The 24,380-nt window shown below is 34.7% G+C and overlaps 1 protein-coding gene across 2 annotated transcripts in view; it reads right to left on the bottom strand.

Moving 5' to 3' along the window:
• Positions 1 to 24,380, bottom strand: part of GRM8 (glutamate metabotropic receptor 8) — a 319,381-nt gene that overhangs the window by 51,671 nt on the left and 243,330 nt on the right. For both annotated transcript variants that reach the window (XM_042815837.1, XM_042815838.1), the window contains exon 7: positions 5,874 to 6,010. In XM_042815837.1, the coding sequence (XP_042671771.1) occupies positions 5,874 to 6,010 (137 nt within the window). The remainder of the gene's footprint in view (positions 1 to 5,873; positions 6,011 to 24,380) is intronic.

Raw genomic sequence — 24,380 nt, 5'->3', positions numbered from 1 at the left:
CAATGGCTTTGGATCTTCAGCACTTTCGCCTTTTTTTTTTTTTCTTTTTTTTTTTTTTTTTTTTTGCATAATACCACATGCAATTTTTCAAAATCATAAACTCCCATTTCTATTTTATGTTTTACATGCTTTGCTGGCTGGTACACAGTCTGCATTTCCTGCAACATAATGCTGACTGATCTCTTGAGTCCAGCATTTTTTCTTAGTGACTACTGTTTCTATATTGAACTCAGATTTGGACAGTAAAGAAGAATGAATCCTGAGGCATACTTACTGACCAGTGCTAAGACCAAGACTAGCTCTGTAAAACAAAAGTCATAAGTACTCTTTGAAAAACCATGGTAGTCTTTCTACATGACTTCAAGCCCTTTATGGAATAAAGGAAGATGGCAATATAATTGTGAGAAAAATAGAAGAACCCAAACACTTTTACTTGTCTCTGTGACTTATTTTTAACCCAGCATCAACAATTTTCAGGCAGATAACATGGAGAGAGTGTAAGTTCGAACTTTATTGCCTTGTGGGCAGAAGAATACCCTGCAGGCAATATTTTTTGTCATATTTTTTTACAGTTAAAATCATATATAACGCTAAGTGTTCCTGTTGTTTATTTCATGGCAGTGTTTTTTGTTAGACACAGAGGTTATGTTCATCAGTTTGAAAAAAAAATATATCGATTATATAATAGTTACCACAGGAACTTTGCCTTCTTTAATGGAATACTGTGGCCTACAGCAAAGCTTGAAACTTGTTTGCTGCAGTTAGAGAAAATACCACAAACTTCTTGAATCATTTTCTGTTATCATGTCAGAAGAAAGGGAACTAATGCATTTTGAATCTGTTACTTCTAAAAAGAATTGACTAATGTCAGTGTTGATAGTTTCCTCCAGGATTAGATACATAATTTACAAGACTCCTAGCAAAGAAGAGAAATCAAACACTTTAAATCTTCCTGTGATATGGCTGCCTGAAGGGAAGCTCATTCTTGATGCGGAGTTCCCAAATTTTACTAGTTCACCAAACACTGTGCTTAAGGCTGATGGTGATTATGGCTGTCTCTGATAGTTCATCACATCAGTGTAATTTTAATTTAAGGATTTCTTAGTTGTAAATCAAGACCATCACAGAAAAAATTGCTGCCCCTGAGTCATATATATCATCAGTGCATTCACTTTATAAATCAGAGAGCTTATGCATCCTATTATTTCTAAGAGGAAGTTAAAAATCAGATATTGTAAAATTTCATTTTCTCTTCATCTGAATTCCTGTGCTTTTGAGAAAAAAAATAAAAAGTGAATTCCATCTTTAAATTTAACTACATTTTTACATGAAAGTTACAGTGCTTTGATATTCACATTTTTCCTTAAGAACTAAGTCTACTCAATCTTCTTAACTGCTTTAGCTAAATGTCTGATTGTGAAAACATCAATAACTGTGCCTGCCACATCACTAAAAGATGATCAATTTAGAAAAATATACATTTGTATCTACATAGTTTTTCAGATTAGGTTCTTTCAATACAGATTTTGGCAGACAGAAACAATGTATAGCTTGAAATGAAGTCTACAACATTGTTAAAGAGGAAAACAGCCTCTCAAAAATGAACCAAAAACAACTGAATAGTTTGCTAAGTCATAAAGGTAACTGAGAAAATTATTATTGAAACTTCAGGACTGGAACTATTTCCATTTTTGCCACTAAAATAAAAAGCCATCAGTTACACATCTTTCTAGCCTTTATTACAATATGAGAAATACAGAACAGAGTTTCTAAGAGGACATTCATTATTAGTCATGCAAGCAAGTTGATTTCAAATCGTAAATGCTAGAAAAAGCAAGCTTGTTTTTAACTTTCCTCCTACTGAGATTACATGGTTGAGAGCCCAAATTTGTAAACCCACACATTTGTAGAAAGCGTTTACATGTGATCTGGTATGCAAAATATTGTTGCAATATGAATAAAACATAACTTTCGTTTAAAAAAAAAAAAAACAAAAACACAAAAACTGTTTTACTTTTTTTTTTTTTTTTTTTTTTTTTAAATTCATTATAAAAAGAAGAGTATTTTGGAGTGAAAACTATCAAAGCTGCCTGAAAATATGTTATCTTTTTCTACTGATAAAGGAAAGAAAATGAAGAAAGCAAACAACCATAAAGTCTATCAGTTTAACCTATAATCTAAAGCAAAGATTTTTTTCTATCACAGTGATTAAACAAAGCTAAACTTCTCGGGTCTGATTATTTACAGTACATTAGGAATATTTAAATTCAAGCAACCTTAGAGAGGAAAATGACTTTAAAAGGAATACAAATTTATATTGCTAGAATCTTGTGAAGTGATAATCATAAAAGTCAACTAAGATTCTTTGATGCTGCAGTTTGAGGCTTCCAGATATGTGCCCTCGGAATTGCCTTAAATCTGTCAGAGATTAAGATACTGTATTCAGACTCAAAAAACATGTGAAAGTTTAAATTTTGAAGATTTTAACTCTTTGCAAATTTAACTTTTATACTGCACATCACAATATTATCCTACATCTGTGTTTTGTAAGGATTACAAGTGCACTAGTAGCAGTAATCATGAAGTTTCTATATCCAGAACCTATAGCTGCTTCAGAGGAAACCTGAAAGGTCAGTCTGCCTAAAGGAGAGCATTAATGTTACTGGGGACTACAGGGAGAGACCAGTATCCCAGCTAGAAGCTTTTACGTCAGTAGTGAGGTCTGCTGACAAAGAACCCCTCAGAGAGCAAGACAAGTCTTTAGCTATCTAGGGTTGGCACTTTCTACCCAAAGTGGAAGCCAGCAGGAAGGAACAAGTCCAAAGCTTGACCACAAGCACCTGAAGAGGCAGTGAAAACTCTGAGGAGCCAGAGAATAAAAGAGGAATCCTGAAAGTTGTGTTCAGAACAGACAGGGCTTGCTATCAGGTGATGACACAACAGTGACCTGCAGTCAAGACTCAGCAGTGAAAATATCACTACATTCCCTATGAGAAAGAAAATAAAAATACATAGAAAGGGAAAAAGGAAACTTTTGACTCAACTAGTCAGGTACAAAGACACCTTCTAATCTTTTTTTAATTAATTGTTCAAAAGGCTTACTGTACTGCAAACTCAGCATTCCATGATTTAATTTTCTGTCACAGAAAATAAATAAATGAAAAAAAGCTATAAGCTTTATAGACCAACAAAATCATAAGTGGTGTATTGCATGTTACCACACAATTTGAAGTAGAAACATCTGTAACAACAGGATCAGAAGTACCTATGGAGGATATCTAGCTAACACAGCATCTTTATCAAGATGAAGCTCTGCAGGAGAAAGAAGGATAGAGTGGGAAAAGTATTATATTTAAGAAACATCCCCTGTATAGAACAAAAAGGTAAAAAGTACTTGTCTTCAATAAATGTAAAAGTTTTATGTGAAACCACTGAAAATATTCTCTGTGTTCTCTCAGATCCATTGGCAATCAAAGGCTCTAATTTGCAAGTATGATTATTCGGAGTATTGACAATCACCCACAAGGATTACTTGGTTTCAATACACTTCATCTAGTGAGATGTGACAGTAGGACTGTCACAGCAGATCACCATGTAGCATAAGAATCACTGACGTGCTAAACAAGTTTAGTGCATACAGAAACAGAGGGAAACAAACTGCTTCCCCCCATTTTATGACTTCCTTGTTCACTGTTACTGTACCAGCACTTGTACACATCAACAGGGTGTGTTCAATTGTCTATAACGATAACTAGAAATTCAGCATCTTAAGCCTTGACAAATCAAAAACTATAAAGCTCAATCTTTCCTTTTGAGGTCCTCCAAGACGAGTAAGTCCAGAAATAGGTGAAAGATAGGGATAGAAAGATCTAATTGAATCCAGCTTCATGGGCAGCCCACAGGAGCATTCAGGGACAGGTGAGCATGGAGTGAGAGAAGCTACTAGCTGAAACACCAGCAGCAGGACACTGCACCAACAATTTGACATCTCTACCACTTACAATCCAGGTAGCTCATCTTTGAATTTGGACACATTATGATGTCCAGTGAGTGATCTCACAACGGTTAAAAGAAAGAGCCACAGGTACATTCTAATACATCCATTATCAGTGAGAGCTACAAAAAGGTGTTGTTAAATCCTTTCCTGGTACCTTTTTTGGTCAATGTGCTTTAGCATGCTGTATTCTCAGCAGTCTGAATAGAAGCCAATCCATTGGCATGTCAGAGAACTCGCTGCAGTACACATACATCAGGCAGAAATAATGGGATGGAAGATCTACATATTAACGAAAAATTGAGTAGCCTCGCTGGGGATAGAAAAGTGCAAACTGGAATGGAATTAAAATTGAAGCAAATTCTAAGATAGCTCTTAATATATTACTGCTCTGTTAGCGCTAATATGTGCAAAATGTACATATCGGTTTTTCAGTTTTTTTATAAATACTGTCACTATTCAGAAAACTGAAAAATAGCAATTAAGAAGATCATAAACGTATGCTATAGCAGTTATAATATGGATCTAATTCTAATACTTTCCGGAAATTACTGTTTAATATTAATCTTTAAATGTATTTAGGACCCTTTTTTTTCCTTTCATGCCTTTCAACAGATAGATATCAGATTACTGGAAGGAGTTAACACTGCTACACAACCTGCTACACATAATTTCTGTTGTAGGGCTGGGTTTTTTTTTGTTTGCTTGTTTCTTCTATTTGGGCCAAATAAATTAATGAGACCTTACCAACTAGTTACAGATATAAAATAACAGATAATGATAAAGTGGTTTAACAGCTGGGCCTGCAAATGAGGAGCTACTTCATGTATTGCTATTGGTAGCAGTGGGACAATTATTTGCAAAGTAGTCTCAACATGAGAATCATTTGTACATATTTACAATACTGTCTTTCTTACATTTTATCAGGAACATCCTATATGAACTGTTAGAAACTTGCTCTTTGTGATTTGATTGAAATCACTGAATAAACTCCTCTTGGGAATCCAGTCATCAGTTCACACCATCCTTTAGCAAAATAACAACTGATATTTCAAATTTGAAGAGCTAAGGTAAACCCTGTATAAGATGGGTTGGCTTAACTTCCCTGCTCTCAGGACTGCAACATTCCTGATCCCCAAAACTTCTCAAGTTACAGCTATGGCTTAATACTTCGCTGTCATTGAAATACTCTTTGATAAGCTATTCTCTGAACCTTATTGGAATGGTGAATTTTGAAACAAATATGCTCAATGCACGTGAAGAGCTTAGTTACCAGAAAACTTGCAGAATACAGTAAAACATAAATTAGAAACACTTCCCAAGGAAAGGTAGTTTATTTCCTCTGTTATTATGTAATAATGCCTAACTATATCTAAAAACTCCAAATTCTTCCTTTATATACAAGAAATATATTTATTTCAGTAGTTCAGCATCCCAGTGTTTCAACCAAATCAGAAGAGGTCATATAGTCAAAATATCCCTTTTACAAAATACATTTCTATCCCTTTGCATTCTGTCCATATTTGAAAGACCCAAGCAATATATATGTGTGAAATATTTTGTCTGACACTTTCTTTTGAACTATGAATTACTACTTCTCTGCCTGACTTCATAGTCAAACCAAGGAATATCAGATATATAATGATTCTAAAATATAATTTAAAGCAGCAGGAGAATATGTAACACAACTTAAAAAAAAATTTAAAAACCTCATTTTCATTTTTTTTATGTTATTTTTTGCAGTCTTCTCAAAAAAGAGAATGAAATAACTTTTCTCTGGCAACTAATAGAAATCCTCAACATTTCTGAAGAGTAATAATGTAATATACGAATGGTTGTATTTCTGTAATGTCTGCATCATAGTTAAACTACCACTTACATTTAGATGAAGTTGATTGGTCCAATGACCAATTATTTTGTATTCTGTACTCTTGTTGGTGATCTGATACTGAAAAATATCATAACGTCCAGGAGCATCTCCATTTTCATTGAAGATAACAGGTGTTCCAGCACTCCCTGAAAAAAAAATTAAAAAGCAATTAGGATAAATACCTTTGCAGTAATTTTCAAGAAAAATACATACTCTGGAAGAAAAGTACTAATTAGAGGCAGTTGATGAAAATGAGTAGGTTCTTCTTAATGCAATGCTACTATTGTACTAAATCCAAAAAATCTCACAAAGAAAATGTGTGATATTACTTTTGACATGCAAAAGGGTACAATTTCATTTTTGGATTTGAATATAATGCAGTAGACTCAAATAGCAATCTTGGAATTAACTCCTTAAAGAACTTCTCTATTAAGTATGAAAGCAAATGAATATGTTCAATGTAAGTGCCAATGCTTATAAAAGACCTTGAGGAACAAGTGACTAAATCTGGTCTCAATTAATGTAATCAGCTTGTAGCAGTGACCACCCGTGTAAAAGCGTTTAATCAAAATAAACTGAGGTTAGCAGCCGTGTTTGTTGCTCTCTCTTCTATACACAACACTGTCAGACAGAAAGGTCCATTGCTGGAGCTGTCAAAAGTTATAAATCGGCACTCTGTTCTTACTTCGATCAACAAAATGTTCAAAGATCGAAAAATACGTGTCTACCTTGGAAACTAGGCCATCCAAATTAGAACATGTTTTGATGAATTTCTACAAGGTGACATCACCGTCAAGGATCTGCACTTCTACAGAGGCTTTTTGAAAACTGCACAAAGAATGTTACATTCACCAGCTTCTCAGATTCATACATACAGAGGAAATAAATTTGTAATTGGGGTCCACTGACAAAAATGCAAGTATCTTAAAGTTATTTTACAGTAACTGGAAAATGAAAAACATGTTTACAGAGTCAAAGAACAAATAAACAAAAACACAAAACAACAGTGTTTTTACATTTCTCCATGTGAATCTTTATTCAAAGGCAAAAAGAAAGTATCTTGCTCATAGTAAAATCCTACAGTACAACCTTGTTAATGCAGGTCTTAGAAGTACTAAGTCCACTGCATGAGTGTCTTCCAGAGAATGGCAAAAAAAAAAAGCTTGAAAGTCTGTGTAAATATTACATAGAAGTTAGCCAGTGGAAGTGGGGGTAGCAATCTACATACCCCAGAATTTCAGCATAAATACTTCCTTTATCTCTGTCATCCCTAAACTGTTATGTTCTCCTGCTTTGTATAACAGTTTTTATACAAAACTGATAACCAGTGAAATAAACAGAGCTTTCTGAGTGACAACTGGCACATGAATCACTGTGCCAATTTCACAGTTCTGCCAGCAAAACTTTGGCAGCAAAAATTAGATATGAGAAACTATGAAAGAGGAGTATCAACAGATTATGTGTGATAAATACTTAAGACCCCATTAAAATACAAGAGACTCAATACAAAATTTTGGAAATCTCTTCATGTTTTGCCTTCAATTCCTTTGACAGAACGAACTGCAGTCTACAGTCATAAGCAGAGAAATTCTTCACTGCACAAACAAATGGTTGATCCAATAAAATTCTTTCATAAAATAAACACAAACTCAGCAGTTTTACTGAGTAGCTACTGAGGTAACCTTCAGACTATTGCTCTCAAGTAGCAATAGGATTCATCTTTCTACTCAGCAGCATTTAAGCAGCTCATGGAAAGTGCAAATATCTTTTACCAATAGGTGCAAAGTGTCATTTGTTCCAAAGATCAGTCGGGACTTCAGTCATTTTTATGCTCAGCAAAAAGTGAGCTTAAAATCTGCTGCTTTTTTCTTTTTTTAGAAATATCACTACAAAGACTACATAACACAATAAAAACGATAACCATCTTCTTCTTTGATACAGTCATGTTTTCAATTAGAGCATTTCACACTGCCCTCCTCAGCTGACAGTGGCAAAAATTCTGCTCAATTTATCTGTCACTTAACTGAATCCAACACAATCTGTCTTACAGCAGAAGTTGCAACTGATCTTCACACACCCTTCAAGCAGATACGTCAGAAGCTGGGAAGTGGGACAGAAACATCTCTCCTGATGTAGGAGAAGATTAAGTTTGTGACCAGCTGAGTAGCCTAAATATCTGTAAGTCTATGGGTCTTGATGAGATGCATCCCAAAATCCTGAGAGAATTGATCAATATAGGTGCCAAAACACTCTTGATGACATTTGTAAATTCATGGCAGTCAGATGAAATCCCTTGTGACTAGAAAAAAGGCAACATCACATCCATTTTTACCCAGGGAACTACTGACCTGTCAGCCTCACCTCTGTGCTGGAGAAGATCACAGAGCAGATCATCCTGGAAACTGCGCTAAGGCACATAAAAGAGAATAAGGTGTTCTGAAACAACCAGCAAGGCTTCACCAAGCACAGGTCCTTCCTGACCAAACTTGTGGCCTTCTATTGTGGTGGAGCTGCACCAATGAACAAGGGAAGAGCTATTGATGTAATCTATCTGGATTTAAGAGAGATCTTTGACTCAGTCCTCCAGAACTTCCTCCTTTCTAAATTGGGAAGATATGGATTTGATGGGTGGACTGTTGATTAGACAAGGAGATTGTACCCAAAGAGTAGTGATCAATGTCTCAATGTCTGGATGGAGATCAGAGACAAATGGTGTCCTTCAAGAATCAGTACTGGGATCGATGCTCTTTACGATCTTTATCAGTGTGTTGTCAGCAAGGCACGTACGGCAACATCAGTGACGTTAACAGTGGGATCAAGTGAACCCTTAACAAGTTTGCAGTTGACAACAAGCTGTGTGGTGCAGCTGACACAACCAAGGGATGGGATGCAATGCAAAGAGACTTGGACAGGTTGAAATAATAGGATCAGGAAGTTCAGCAAGATTTTAGCAGAAGTTTTGAAAGTGTAAGTAGAGGATGAAACTATAGTTCTCGATGCTCTAAACAAATCATCAACAATTAATCAGTGTTCTTAAAAGAATGTTAATCTTCTCTGAAGAATATTATGACCTGATGGATGATTTAGATGAATCTGAATCAGGCTAGTAAAACAAAAAGGAAATGTTTTACCTACGAAAATATACTTTGTTTGGATAACCCATTAAATATATGGTTTACCAAATTGAAGTGAATATATCTATGGAAAAACTGCCTAACACAGTATAGAAACTAGATGATACAATAAACCCGTATAGAGAAATACTGAGCCTGCCTGTAACTTATCATGTCAGTGGAGACACATCCATATTCAGGCACTTTAAGGAACCTCACTAAGTTGTACAAGCACCTCCTTTTATGACAACCTGACAAGAAGAATTAAGCATTCTTAATATCCTCTATGATATGCGATTGTATACTGGCATGCGTGCTTGTACAGTATTATTGCCATTACAGAGAATTGCATTTTAGTATTAGTTTTATACATTTTATTCTATGCAGTTATGTTGTGATGTATCATTTTAACCCGTGATTGACTGAAACGTAAGTATATGGCAAAATTTCAAGAAGACATGACAAGTTTGGCTAACTATTGAAAAATATGGGTGAAGCTTCATCTTTCCTTAATTATTTTTAATAATTTATTTTATAATCTATTTTATTTTTTATAAGCTTTGCTACTAACTTATTATGATATTCATTTCTGATGATTATCTTTGCTGAGTGATTCCAAGCTACTTTTAGATTATTATTACAATTATTATAAATGTTTAACTGTATACTGATATGTGGAAGAAAAATTTAAAATTTTATAACAAGGTACAGTGAAGCATTGTTTAAATGGTTTTCAGACTTTTTTGAAATCCTGTTCCTTTTTATTTGAAAAGGTACAACAAAAGAGGAAAACGAACTTATTTAACATACTCAGAGTAAGAAGGAAAGTTGAGAGGCTGAGTCCCATGGTTAGCATAGGTTTAAATTGCTCATTTCACTTTATAGAAATTACAAAGGCTGTTCCGAAAGTAATGCCTCATATTTATTACGTTGGCATAAGACATCAGAGGCAGATGGTGGTGGTATGGCAGTAGAGGCTGAATCTTCCCACAGTATCCTGCTACATGTTGTTGCCGTGCAACAGATGGCAGCAGAGGGGCGATCTGACAAATAGCATCTAACATGGAAGTACTTATGCAAAAGTGTGTCACTGAATTCCACTATGCAGAAAAAAAATGACACCCACTGATAACTGTCAATGCTTCCTTAATATTTATTGAGATCAAACCGTGGATGCCTCACTGCTGGGAGGCAGTGAGTAGTTCTGAACTGATTACAGCGCTCTAAAAGCTGAGCTTTTTCTATGTGCAGTGCTGTGGTTTAAGAGACAGACAGAGAAAAGACAGACAAAGCAGCACTGGGTTGTATGAACAACTCCGAGTTTCTCATGTTGCAAAGAAGGTGTTTGTTTACTACTCAATATAATTTTAATACTCATGTAGGTATATATGAGGAGGTCACCTAAAAGCATCACTTTCTTTTATACACTGCATATCAAGTCCCCCCCCCAGTTGTTGATGGACTGAATAACTAATAAATAGACATTGATTTAAAATCACTCCATAATCAAACAAATCAAATATTTTTCTTTAAAATCTATATTTGGATGCACTGTCAAATAGCTCTGTTATTATTCAATTCAAAATAATCCATACCCACAGCATAAAAGAATAGGTTGCAATTTATTAGAATTGAAGACACACTTACTTATTGTAGATATTAAGTGGTAATGTGATACTGAAGGAAATTCTTCCTCCTCCTTTCTGTTCCACAGGCAGCAGCATTAAACAGTGACGGATGTTCAACTAGTACTTAAGCTAAGCATTACCAAAGTAATGTGTCTGTGATATTGGTAGCTTAAGAGTCTTTCAAAACATAGCTTAGACTATCCAAAAATGTTCAACAGAAAAGAAAAAAAAGCACATGAGCTTATTAATTAGGAATCAAGTATGAACTGGATCCCTCTGAATTTTTATTGCCTTACACTGATGTTAAGGAAGACTGCTTTTGATAAACAACTGCTTTATGACAAGCTGTATGTACACTGAACTTGAAAATCCAACTTCTGATGAAACCCTTAAACATGTACCTTGATATTCTTAAGATGCTGGTCAGCAACTGCCTGCTGCGCCTGCTTTATCAGGTTTCTTTTCATGTGGACCTAAAAACTCCTCTCTTCTAATGCAAGTTGTGATCTTAGTTCCTTGTAGGATTATCAAACAGGTCAACTCCAGTGAAGTTGCTCTCTGTATATCTTGGTTAGTGGAATGACAATAAAACAAATTCATGTGCAGTAGTAGCTGACTACATATTAAAATGATTAATTTGCAGTGGAACCTAAAATAAGAACAATAGTAAGTTTTTAAAGACTTCACTTTATTTTAAGAAAGAAGAAAAAAAACCTGTTAAATCAAATAAACAACTTTGGATTTCCCTTACATACATACTACAAAAAAAAACAAACAAAAAAAACTAAAAACATTCATTAAAGTTAGGTATCATGAGGAACTGCTACTTCAGTGACAGAAGTGTAGAACAGTGATAAGCCTCAGAAATACCTCCTACAGAATATTCCAACACCAATGGAGCTGATTCCATTACAAAGCTTGCTATGGTATTTTACCAGATTTCAGTAGTTTGATATTCATTTCATTTTCCAAAATGAAATGAAAATTGCTTAAGCTAAATCTTCATCCTTTGAACTACTCCATATAGGCTGCTTTATCTTTTATGAAACCCACTGCAGTCAGCAGGGATTCAAGGCTATGGTTAGGTGAATAGAAGTAAAAGAAGTTTATTATACCCTCTAACAGAGTTAACTGTTGTGTGTCAAAAACTTCAGAATGCACCATCTGTTAGAAGTTGGCATTACTGGAAGACTCTTCAAATTTATAGGATCAACTCTTATTCCATTAATTTATATAATTACTTTCAAGCACTAAACATTGGAGGAACTTTTTTAATTAGCATTTCATTTTAATTAGCTGCTAAAAAGTGCTGCAGAGATGTACATAATTTAAATTGTTCTCACTTAAGTAGAAAGAGGTAACCATTTCAATTTTCAGTACTTAGAATTCCCAGAGAACAAGCATTTATCTGTAAAATTACAAAGGAATTTGTCACTGATAAGTACCTCATTGAGACAAATGAAATAGAAGGTTGAAATGGAATGAATGGAAGAAGTAAACATGGACTATTAAAATATTTAATACTTGAAGATAAAAAGTAGAGAGAATTATAAGCAATTAAGCAGAACTAATAAGAGCTAATTTGTGAAAGTGAGAAAGTGAGACTGGTAGATACACTATATCAGGCTATGTAAACTTGGTGATAAATGAAACCATTATATGCTCAATCTCCATACAGCAGATATTTTCAAATTAAGAACAATGTTGTGACTGAAGAAAGAAAAAGATGATTCTCTTACACACATTCAAAATCTGAAAAGACGCTTCTTTATGCTTGCTCTAAAATATCACAGTTCATGATTAAGACAATAAAATAGGATTGTATCCAGTTGCCATAAACTTACTGCTGTTTTAAATATCCTTAGATACTGCAGATATCCACATAGATACGCAGAATATGCTTATGACAGAGATCCTGTGCCTTGCTGAGGCAGCAGCTGGAGGCCAGATGGATACCCTAGGGTTATCTGAAACAGCATTCAATGCCCATGTTAAGCAATTTATCTTACTTACCACAGGGCAGATTCTGGCTGTTCATGTATGAAAGCACAAAACAGAAACCAAAGGGAAACACAGTATGCAGAAAATGCATAATATACAGATTTAGGGCATGTATTATATAAATAATGGTAGTACTCACTGGAAGGCTTAGAAAAAGTGAAGAATCTAGAATTAAAATGATGTGATATAAATAAATTCCATGTCAGGTACTACAGTTCTGTATTATTGATGCTGATGGATTGCTGAAAGATGATTCTTCAGAGATAGAAATATTTTTTTGATGCCTTGGTCCTCAATTAATGATTAAAAAGGCATACTTCTGTGAAAGAAACAATTCACTATACCCATGCATAAGAATGTTGGTCACGCTGAGTATCATGAGCACATGGTATTTAAAATATAAAACAAAAAGCAGTACTTTTTTCCTCTTGGAATTCAACTCAGTATTAGAGCTTCTTACCACAAAAAGGCCAGAGATATAAAGTGTCATAAAGTTTACCCAAAAATGAGTAAAATTTGAGGAAGAGACAAGAATGACTGCAGCCAGCAGTGTAGGTATATTTAAAAGATTTGCCTATCGTTCCTATCTATGCCTTTTAGCAGTGATCTAGATTCAATTCCATTTCCTTCAGCCCTCCAGCAATAATTGCAAGAATGTATTTGTGAAAAATTCTTCACTTTTTCTTTGCTACTTTCCCTGACTATTTGCTACTGGCCACTCTCAGAAAGCATGTTACACTGATGAAATGTTGTTTATATCCTCTACAAGTACTCAAGTCACAGTATAAAATAACATAACTCTTGTTTCTCTTCTTACAACATCTTAAGTCTAATAACAGACCATGTATATATACAAAACACAACAGTGCCACAGATCTCAATTTACATACGTTTCTCTGAAAGAAATTCTTCCTATTCATTTCTATGGACTACAACAGATACAAAGATCACAATAACACTATCTAACAGAGCAAATTCTGAGCTACAAAACATTGCTTTTTGACAAGGTCACCAGCATTATCCAGTGATGATCATGAGCCTGAATGCCATGCTCGTAAAAATCTGCATGGCTGTCTGGAACTTGCCTCGTCTCTCACATCACTGTCATCACTGGTGAAACACGCCATCCCACCACCTCACTGCATGACATCCACCGTTCGTGTTTGCATGATATTACAGACAGAATGCTATCAAATGCTCTTAGGTAAGAAACACTCATTTTAATGTCACTAAGCCTATGCCTATATTTAAAATAAAAATTTCTTTTAAAATAGAACTTGAAATAACAGTAATACAAGTACATTTGTTGTAATCCTCCTGAGAAGTGTCTGAGGTTAAGTTTTCCACAAGAAAAAAAGAAAATAAAGACTGCTCTCTATCTTACGCATACAGTGGGATGTAAGTGGGAGTGAAAATGAGAGGAATCTTGACTACAAATATAACTCCAATTCTTTTGTTATGATACTGCAAAGATGAATACATTTCAAGTGAATGTGCATTTCTCTGTGTAAGCAACATCACTCCCAGACCCGAGAAACATAGTCATACAATGGATATTTACTTTAAAAGGATCTTCACATCATATGTTTTCATCTTCATGATATTAGAGGAAAAAAAAAATCCTATTTCAAGCATCTGTAGCTATACAATATTAGAGGGAGAGGTCAGAAGAGAGTGAGGATATCATGAGTGTTCATGAACTTTCTCATTAGCAGTCTTTGTTGCCTAAAACTGTAATTAATATGTTGCTAAGAAGCATGAAACAACTCCCTCCTGACCATAAATCTGCCCAGCAGTTTCACTCAGGGTGACATATGTGAGAACTCCTCATTTTGAGGAGCTCAGGAGCACCCTGCCTGCACCCTGTCTTTATCTCTGTAAGTAACTGAAGATCCTCCTATTCTACCTTTTCCTGTTCTCTACTTTGTGTTTTTTCATTTCTATCTAGATTTTCTGCATTATTCAGGGGAGAGAGGTACAGCATTTGAGTGCTTCATTATCTTTGTTTATGTTTTCTAAACTAGTCCCTAATAATTTCAGAACCTCTGTCATGACATTTATAGTGCTTCCATAATGGGGGTCACCTGCCATATTCACACTGTCCTATCTAGCACATTGCATTATATGAGGAAAAAAAATTGCCTACTGGATTACTGTTAATAAATCATTCTACAGTGTTGGCCCTGTTGCAAAAATTAGAAGTATAAATATTCATTTCTCTCTTTCATTATCCTAATCTTTCAAAGAGTACTGACTATGATTTTGTGTGAAAATCTAGCTTCATAAAGCTCCTCCTTCTTCATTTGATAAATAAGCTCATTTTCTCAGGAGTGAGCAACTCTGCTCAGTTGTAGATTGTTCTGAAAATAATGCCTGAAATGTCTGAAAATAATAGTACATAGATTGTTCTGAAAATAATGCCTCCTATTTATTTCCATGAAAACTACAATAGATACAGAGAGCAGAATAACACCTTATTATAGAGGAAATTCCAGCAATCACCTCTAAGAGCTGTGCATTTTCACCAGCAATGAATAAGAGCCTGTGTGCCAGCAGAGATGATCCACTATTTTACATCTGCTATGATAGTGACGTTGCTAAGAAAACGTTGCCCATGCAGTCCATCTTTCATCTGCCCAAACAGATGGAAGTCAGAAGGCACTAAATCCTGACTATATGGACAGTCCAACCAAGACTGCCAAGGTGCTCCATGGTCTTCAAAATGTTATGGAGCCTGGCACTGTGTCTTACAAGCCTCCTATGTTTCCAGCTGCTGTTTCACAGAATTTTGGAGACTTGTGTATAAATCCCTGAGGCTGATCGGAGGCAAATAAAAATTGCTTTGTCACATCTGGGCAGTGTCCTAGTCAGGAAAGGTAACTCCATCTTCAGACCAATTGTTAAAATGGCATCAAAATAGGAGAGTGCCAGCTACTGTCATCATCTCAAGTACAGGAATATCTTTCCCTATAACAGCATAGTTTTAATTTGCGATTCTGGTCTTCTGTCTCCATGCTGTTCTCTGGAAGACTCTATCTGATGCAGACAACAGTCACTCCCTTAGGTAACTTAAATGATGATCTTAGTTCTCAGATATTTAAACTCAATTTATCATATTAATAGTGATTGTTTCATGTCTAAGACTTCATTCTTTTTTTCTAAAATTACATATCACAAGAATGAAAATTAACAAAAATCAAGCAGAAAGAAAAACATTGTCACATAATCTCAGTTGAAATAATGGATTAAAAAGGAAATGTAGGAGCTATACAATTTTCAATAAGGTGTAGTTGATTAATAACTTTAAAATGAAATGAAATAACATAAAATTAAAAAAAATCCAGAAATCATGGCAGTAAGAAACCGGATGAGGTTCAACAAAAGCAAGTGTAGAGTCTTGCACCTAGGGAAGAATAATTGCATGCACCAGTACAGGCTGAGGGATGAGCTGCTGGAGAGGAGCTCTGCAGAGAGGGACCTGGGTGTCCTGGTGGACTACAGGTTGGCCATGAGCCAGCAGTGTGCCCTTGTGGCCAAAAAGGCCAATGGCATTCTGGGGTGCATTAAAAAGAGCGTGGCCAGCAGGTCGAAGGAGGTGATCCTCCCCCTCTACTCTACCCTGGTAAGGCCTCATCTGCAGTACTGTGTCCAGTTCTGGGCTCCCCAGTACAAAAAAGACAGGGATCTCTTGGAAAGAGTCCAGTGGAGGGCCACAAAGATGGTGAAGGGCCTGGAGCATCTCTCCTATGAGGAAAGGCTGAGTGAACTGGGTCTATTTAGCCTTGAGAAAAGACAACTGAGAGCGGATCTAATCCAGGTTTATAAATATCTGAGGTGTGGGGGCCATAGTGGTGAGGCCAGTCTCTTTTCAGTGGTACCTGGAGACAGGACAAGGGGAAACGGCCGGAAACTGCAGCATAGGAAGTTCCGCACGAATGTGCGCAAGAACTTCTTTACAGTGAGGTGACGGAGCACTGGAACAGGCTGCCCAGGGAGGTGGTGGAGTCTCCTTCTCTGGAGATGTTCAAGTTTCGCCTGGATGCCTACCTGTGCAACGTGGTGTAGGGAACCTGCTTTGGCAGGAGGGTTGGACTCGATGATCTCTGGAGGTCCCTTCCAACACCTACAGTTCTGTGATTCTGTGAACTATTAACTACGGTGAAGTTCTGAAAGCATACAGTTAAATTCAGATTTCTCAAACAAGACATATCTACATCCTTAACTCTGTCCCATTAGGATTGTTCTTAGTTTGCAGCCATTAATATGTTAACACTTTTAGCAGATATCTGCAATATAAATGTCGCTTTCTTCTGTGTTTAATCTGTAGTCCAATTAATATTTTCTTTCACATGCCACTTAGTATGAACAACATACCATCAGTGATCCATGAAACTACTTCATCTTGTTGAACAAAATCATATTTGACATATTAAGTTATTTCTTGTTTCCCAAGTGCAGTAAGTTTTCTGATAATTAAGCAGGGTTAAAAAAATATTAGTTAATTTTCTAGTATTGATCGCGAGCTGTTGCCAGAGACCACAGGCGGCCTTCTCTTCAGGGCTGAAACTCTGGTATTGAGAGCGGGTACAACTCCAAAGAGGAACTGTCAAACATCCATAAACCATTATGTAGCAAGATTTCTTTTGTATGCTCTGCATCAAAGACAAACTAACCCACATGATCAGAACACACACACAGAGCAGGTCACACTTCAATTATCACAAAAAAATTGAAGAGGTATCAGGTAGTGATGCTGTTGTCTGAATCACAGCTTTATATTTTCTGAAGTATGCAAGGTGACGTTATTTCAGTCTCATGACCTTGTCATAGCTTACTGTTTGATGTAACTAGAATTCAAAACTGTCTAATTTAATTCATACCAAATCCTACGTTATTCATTAAAGTACTGTGCCAAAAAGGGACAGACTCTACAGCGTAGTTACAGAGTAGTCTGAGATGTGATAGCAAGGAAAAAAATGCTTGATATTTCTCGAGTCCTTCAAACTCTGCACAGCAGCAATAATTAATGTATTCAATGCAAAAGATAACAAAACATTATTTTTTTCTTGTTGCTTTGCTTTGTTTCTTCATGATTATAGTGACCATTCGTAAGTGGTACCTAGTGAAAATTTACTCTGTTGTCACGTTTTTTTCAGGTAATTATAGAGCTGTTAATTTTCAAAGACACTATGCAACAAAAATGCAGTATCTACAAAACATTTAAGAAGTCATTTTAATTTACAGTGTTTTCTGAGCACTTTATATGTCACAGCCTTTTTCAGTAAGTGACTTAAATTTGAAGTCATTTAATGCATGCTTAACATGTATATGCACTCCTACACTTCCCACATTTAGACTCTACTTTAGAAATCACACTGGATATTTTAGGATGCCAAGAGCATTTTTAAATACTTTTGAGAAGCTTTTATAGTGCAGTCTACACTACTATCTAACTGTATATATTTTGGGGTGCTATGAAAAAGTGTATCTGAATTTTTTTTTACTGGCTCTAAGTATAAAAGGAGATTATTCACCCCTTTACATAAAGCATATCACAAACTTAAGATATCTAGAGAAGCAACTTCTACTGAATATAAATAAGAAGGTGGTTTGGGTTGTGGGCTTTTATATTTGTTTGTTTTTGCTGTTATTCTTTTTTTTTAATAGCATAAAGAATATATATGAGAGTAATGGCATATCCTTGAAATGGCTAATCTCTCAATTTAGGGAGACTGACAATGAGTGTATTTCATTAACACATTTTTACAGATACATTTCTGCACTGATGTTAGTGAAGAACACAGGACATATTGCTAATGCAGTAAAGCTTGAGACCATAAATTCAGGAAAGCGATCTTCAACCTGGTCTACTATTATGAGAAATTCACTATTTTATTTCTACAAGTAAGAATACTAACCTTTAATATTTTTAGCATTAATGACATTCTATGATAAACATTATAAAACCTTTCTCTTTTTCTTTTCTCAAATCCCTGATACCATGTTCATGTAAATGCGGAATAATCACATTAGCTTTCTTTAAAAAGTTCTGAATCTTCAGAGTTACAAAGAAAACTTACATATGCAAAACAAACAGAAAAATAAAACAAGAAAAAAAAATAATAAAATAAAATTAAAAAGAAAAGAGTGCATAAGCAGTGTTCCAGGAGTATTTTTAAGTTAAGAATTAAAAGGCTTCTTTGGAAGACTCAAGGAGTCTGAGCTCATAGTACTGGAATGCTAGTCATAGTAAGTATTGTAATGGAAAATGTTAACCTTTGACATTCTTGAAATCTTGACAAAATCGTCTCTATATAACTAAAATGTGTACTGACTAGAAAACACGTTCGTCATTCAATTCTGGCTTTTTTCTGCACTATCATAATGAAGATATAAATTCTCTTTAACTAGTAATTTAAATTCACTTTGCAGCTGATTTGCATTGTGGAAACAATATAATAGAAAGAAAAAAAAAAAGCGAAAACAATAGGATTTTATAAATATATTTGGCTGAAAATTTCCAAGATAAATATTTACAGTTTGTTCTGCAAAATGAAAATTATACAAAAACATAATTCCATATATTTTCTTTTGCAATAGTTATCAAGGTTATTAACATTTAACATATTAGTCTTTGATTAAATCCTAACAACGAGATTATTGCCACCGTTGGACTGCAGAAATGGATACTCTTCTCTCACCTCATATTCTACCACTGTAATGACATTATCTCACTCACATAAAGTATATTTTTAAGCTGCTTTAAATATTGGTAGGTTGAGGGCTGAACACAGTTGAAAAGCAGTCCTAAATGAATAAACAAAACAGAAAAACAAATATATTCACATATTCATGCCGGTGTTTTTCAACATGTGTAGAAATGGGCTTTTACAACAGACTTGGAGAAACTGTTAATTGAGTTATTACGCCTGTCTATTAGGCCTGCTGAAGTTTTCTGTTTAGTGTACTGGATCTGACTGGGATGGAATTAACTCTCCTCACAACAGCCCATACAACGCTGTGCTCTGTGCTTGTAGCTAGGACAGCACTGAACCAATGGTTTTGTTTACTGCTGAGCAGACCAGGCACCAAGGTTCTCTCAGAGCCCCAGTCAGGGAAGGCAGCAGGCTGGGGGAAGGCAAGAGGTGAGGAGAGGACACAGCTGACCTAAACGGATCAGAGGGTATTCCACACCATATGATGTCACTCTCCGCCATAAAAGATAAGGAAGGAAAGTGGAACTCTCATTAAAGTTTGTTTATCTTCAAGAGCAACTACTATGTGTACAGAGACCCTGGTTAATAAGACATAGCTGAACACTGCTTGCTGATCTGTAAAAAACATACAGCACAGCTCTAAGGAAAATATTTAATCATACAGCAAGACTTCTGACTATGGTTTTTAGTAGGATCGTAGTTATTCTCAAGCTGAGTGAACAGAAAGTGTTGCCTGGTGCCACTATGTAAAGGTATTTCAGGCACACTGCACAAACTAAATAATTAGTATTTTTGTTCCTGTAATTGAAAATTAACAGATATTGCTACTTAACTACAAACATATTTCAGTCCATATTCCAGAATATTCTAATGCTCATGCTCCATTCTCATCTGCACTCTCATATCTGAAATCCTAGTTCTACAGGATTTATAGGTTCTCTTGCAATCAGTGAATTCTGCAGGTGCAAAGGTGCTAGACTGAATACTTTCACTTCTGTTGCTATAGTTAAGGTCTATGCATGCCCAAGCTAAGGTTCAGCTAGAGTTGTCTCACCTGATGACTGCAATGATTGTTGATTTTTCACTCTGCTTCTCACTGTGAAATTATTTAAAGATAATAAAATCCAACACTGGCCACTCCATTCTTTTTATGCTCTATTTTAATTTCTTGTTGCATTTTTTTATTTATTATTTACTCTCCCTCTGAAGTAAATCAGATCACAGTGTAGAGCTGTGAGCTTCCTAAGAAGTTCTTATAGGCATAACTGAAGGGTAAACACCAAAACATTCTTCTCAAGTTCGTGCAACTACACTGATTTCCACTGGATGATAATCAGATGGACTCATTAAAATGAATGAGGAACTGTGCTTCATTGAGCAAAGTAATGCTCATAACTTCTGATAGATCACTCATGACCCTTTTGAAAAATCTGTGCAGAAAACAGTTTATTCTCAGTATCATAAGTTTCAACTTGTGTCCAGATGGTAAGACATTAAAGAAAGGGACAAAACAACATCTCTTCTTGTGTTTCAGAAACAGACACTTAAAATCGCTTGGTCACTGAGAACATTTTCTTTGCAGATACAGTGCAACATGTTAAAAAGGCTTCAGATTTTTTATACAAGCTCCCTTGTATAAACTCCATAAGTACTATAAACTTCGTAATATGACACCTTTGTAATGGCCTTTTCAGAATTGAGAAGGTAAAGTAATTAACAATGCTCATAAGAGTGGAATAATGACTTGAAACACCACAGACAGAGCATCTAAGTCTAAAGTGATCATTTCCCAATACAGTGACCTAAATCTAATCAGTGATGCACAGTAAAATATGAAAACATAGTCTTTACCACCTGGAGCAATGCATCTCACCTGTGATTTGTTGCAGGAATTAGACTACAAGTCCAGTCCAATTAATCACATTCTGCTTAAGTAAATATTCCTCCAAGATTCATATGGAAATCTTTCTTCTAGCTCAAAAACTTCTCTGACATCTATGGATTTTTTTTTCATTTATTACTGGTAAACAGATTTAACCTCTGTCTTTAAATTGTCATGGAATATAAATGTTAATGTACAAAATTAAATACCTTTTCCAGAAATGCTTGATTTCATGGTGAAAAATAAAATAAAATTATCTAGCAATATAGTTAAGCTGTAAAGCCCTCTGAATCTCATGGCAACATATACATAATGGAACTGGATTCAAACGTGGAATATGTTATTACCAAATTTCTCTTTCTAATACTTCTATATTTTTAAAAATCCTGCAACAAGTATTTTTAAAGATAGTGAAATGCCTATCAAACAACTTTTCCTGTAAGAACTTAAAAAGAGAGTTAAAGAAAAACGTTATTTTTATTATAAAAGCTGTTAACCAAGAGTGCTTTTGAATGAAATTTTTTTGGTGTTGTTGAAAAAAAAATAGTTGTTTTTTCTGTGAAAATGTAAAAGGCTTCTGAAAAAAAAAAAAAGACAATATATTAAGATACTGTTGATGAATAAATACTGTATATATTTGAAGACAAGGAAATCAAATTGAGTGCTATTATAACGAAAAAAAATATTTGTCTTAAACTAAATAAGTCTGGAAATATATAATAAAGACTTTAAAAGAACATTAGACAATCCAGCCTTTCACAGTAAGAGATTTCATAGTAAGTCTTTCTTAATAGTATAGCAGAAACCTTGACAATATCAGAAATTAAGCAAGTAAACCACATGCTCTCATACTGTCAAGATTTGTGCACTAATCCATAAGTAGAAGGTTGAGCTAACCTTAGGTTAAGCAGAAGAATCTTTATAAGCCTTCCTGAATTACATATAGCATTTAAACTTTCATATACTTACTTATTATTTTAGCACCATCAGGCACTTTGGATGACATTTTACCAGCACATTACTATGTGTTTCAGGTGGTCAAAAGCATGAAACTCTATTTATCTGGTCTCCTAATTTTCCCTAAGAATGTATTAATGAACCATCAAAGCTGCTTGTTATGACCTATTACATTAACCCACTTCATACTAACAAGGATGTCACATGTATCACATTTCTGCAAGAAGTAAAAAGAAATGAAGCAAATTTTATTGTCCTGGTGTTCTGCAAGGTATCAGAAATGGTTTAGACAAATTCTGTTTCAACTTAAGAAAACCATATGTTAACAATTTAATTCTTAACTGAAAAATCCTAATCTCTGAGATTTTGATGTTTGTTTTTATGCAGCAAATCATCAAACTTAGGAAATACATAGTCAACAAAATACAGAAATAGAAGACATCTCTCTCAATTTCAGATAATGTTTTTCAAATGCAAACAAAAGTCCTTTCGGATATTGTTTTTCCATGTCAGCATATGTAATACTAAACCACAGAAACAGGCCCATAAGAGTATGGGTAAAATTCAAAGGCCAATCAAATTAATCCAAGTTACCCATAGTGTGGTGGAAGAAAGCAGAATTCAGAATGTCTTGATAAATGTTACCACATATTTCCTCTTTGCAAAGGGTTTCTGAAGGCACAATGGTAACAAAACACATGTCCCATTGGCTATGAACACAGTTCCAAAGACATCCTGTGGACTTTATCTGTGAATACAATAAGGCTCACGCTGGCATGCCTCAGTTTGTGCTTTTCGGGGCTTACCAAATAAGTTAATTATTTTTTTCTCGTAATGCCAGTAGGTGGGGACAAAAAGAACATGTTGCCTGCAGCTTTAAAGCACAAAGAGCTTCATACCGAGACTAGGATGTATGGCATTTTCATGCAGAGAAAGGCAAACTGAAACCATATAGTAATTTATGGAAATGACTGAGACATGTGAAGTCTACACCATGCAGACTAACATCCCTCTTCACTTATCTACACGTATTTTGACAAATAAAAGATTGCTCTAGACCAGAGCTGAACTAAATGGTTTGAAAAAAAAAAAAATAATAATATCTAAAAAAAAAATCTAAAAAAAAAATCAAAATTTTACCATGGTACAACATATAAAGTAGATTTTTAAATAGTTCCAATTTCCCAGTTATTATTGCAGTAGGTAAATGAAACTGATAAAGTCATTACGTACCATCAGAATACAAAAAAAAAAATAAGATTAATTAGTTTCCAGTAATGAATTTTGCTCAATTGGAAGTGCAGGCTCTATTACAAAAAAGCAAAATATTATTGTTGCACATCAACATGAAGCTGTATCTATTATTAACAATGAAGCTGATGATTTTCATTGAAAAATACTAAAGCAGTTACCTTAAGAATTCTTTCAACAAACCAAAGAGGAAATGTTGGCTAATTTGAAGATTTTTTTTATTCTAAACAGGACATCTTGAAACTACCATGAATGTTCAGAGTGATAAATTTCTTAGGAATCTATAAACATCCATATAATTTCAAGTTCATATAGAGGATAGTCCTGTTTAGATCTCTCAATCTTTTAGATGTATGTGCTGATGTGCTAAAACTAATTTTCAACAATATTTCTATTTTAGAATGGTGATGTTATAGAATGGTGATATTACTTTTTTTTTTCAAGGAAAAAATGAAGACCATTGGATGTACACCACATAAAAATAAATTACATGTACTTCCTCTGAATCAAAGTATGAAGTAATGCCTTCTTGATAACCACTATTTGCCTCCAGCATTGCAAACACTAGAACTGAAATTCAAGAAGTTGTGATACTTGCCAGCTACTGAAAAAACTAAATACCCATGGGCACAAAAATTGCTGTAATTCTCAATGGAAAGTGATGAGTATTTCTTCTTAAGTTTGATGTATAGTATTTCTAGTACAATTAAGTTAAAGCATATCTGGATTTATTTTTTATGTTTCATTATAAATATCTAAATTCACAAAAATATTTATCATAAGGGTACCCAAACATGTTCGAAATAATAAGAATCTGAAAGTGAACATTTCAAACAAAACAAAAATTGATTATGCGAAAACTGAAATAATTAGGAAGCAGAAAGAAAACGAAAAAAGAAAAATGAAAGCAAAAGAAACTTTTTTCAATCCCTTCTTCTTTCATTTTCAATTTGATAAGCTTTTACACT

Source organism: Centrocercus urophasianus, unplaced genomic scaffold (genome assembly GCF_019232065.1).
Source record: "Centrocercus urophasianus isolate 14NV4802_14NV808 unplaced genomic scaffold, USGS_Curo_1.0 seq_15, whole genome shotgun sequence".
Taxonomy (NCBI): domain Eukaryota; kingdom Metazoa; phylum Chordata; class Aves; order Galliformes; family Phasianidae; genus Centrocercus; species Centrocercus urophasianus.
This window is presented reverse-complemented; position numbering and strand designations above follow the sequence as displayed.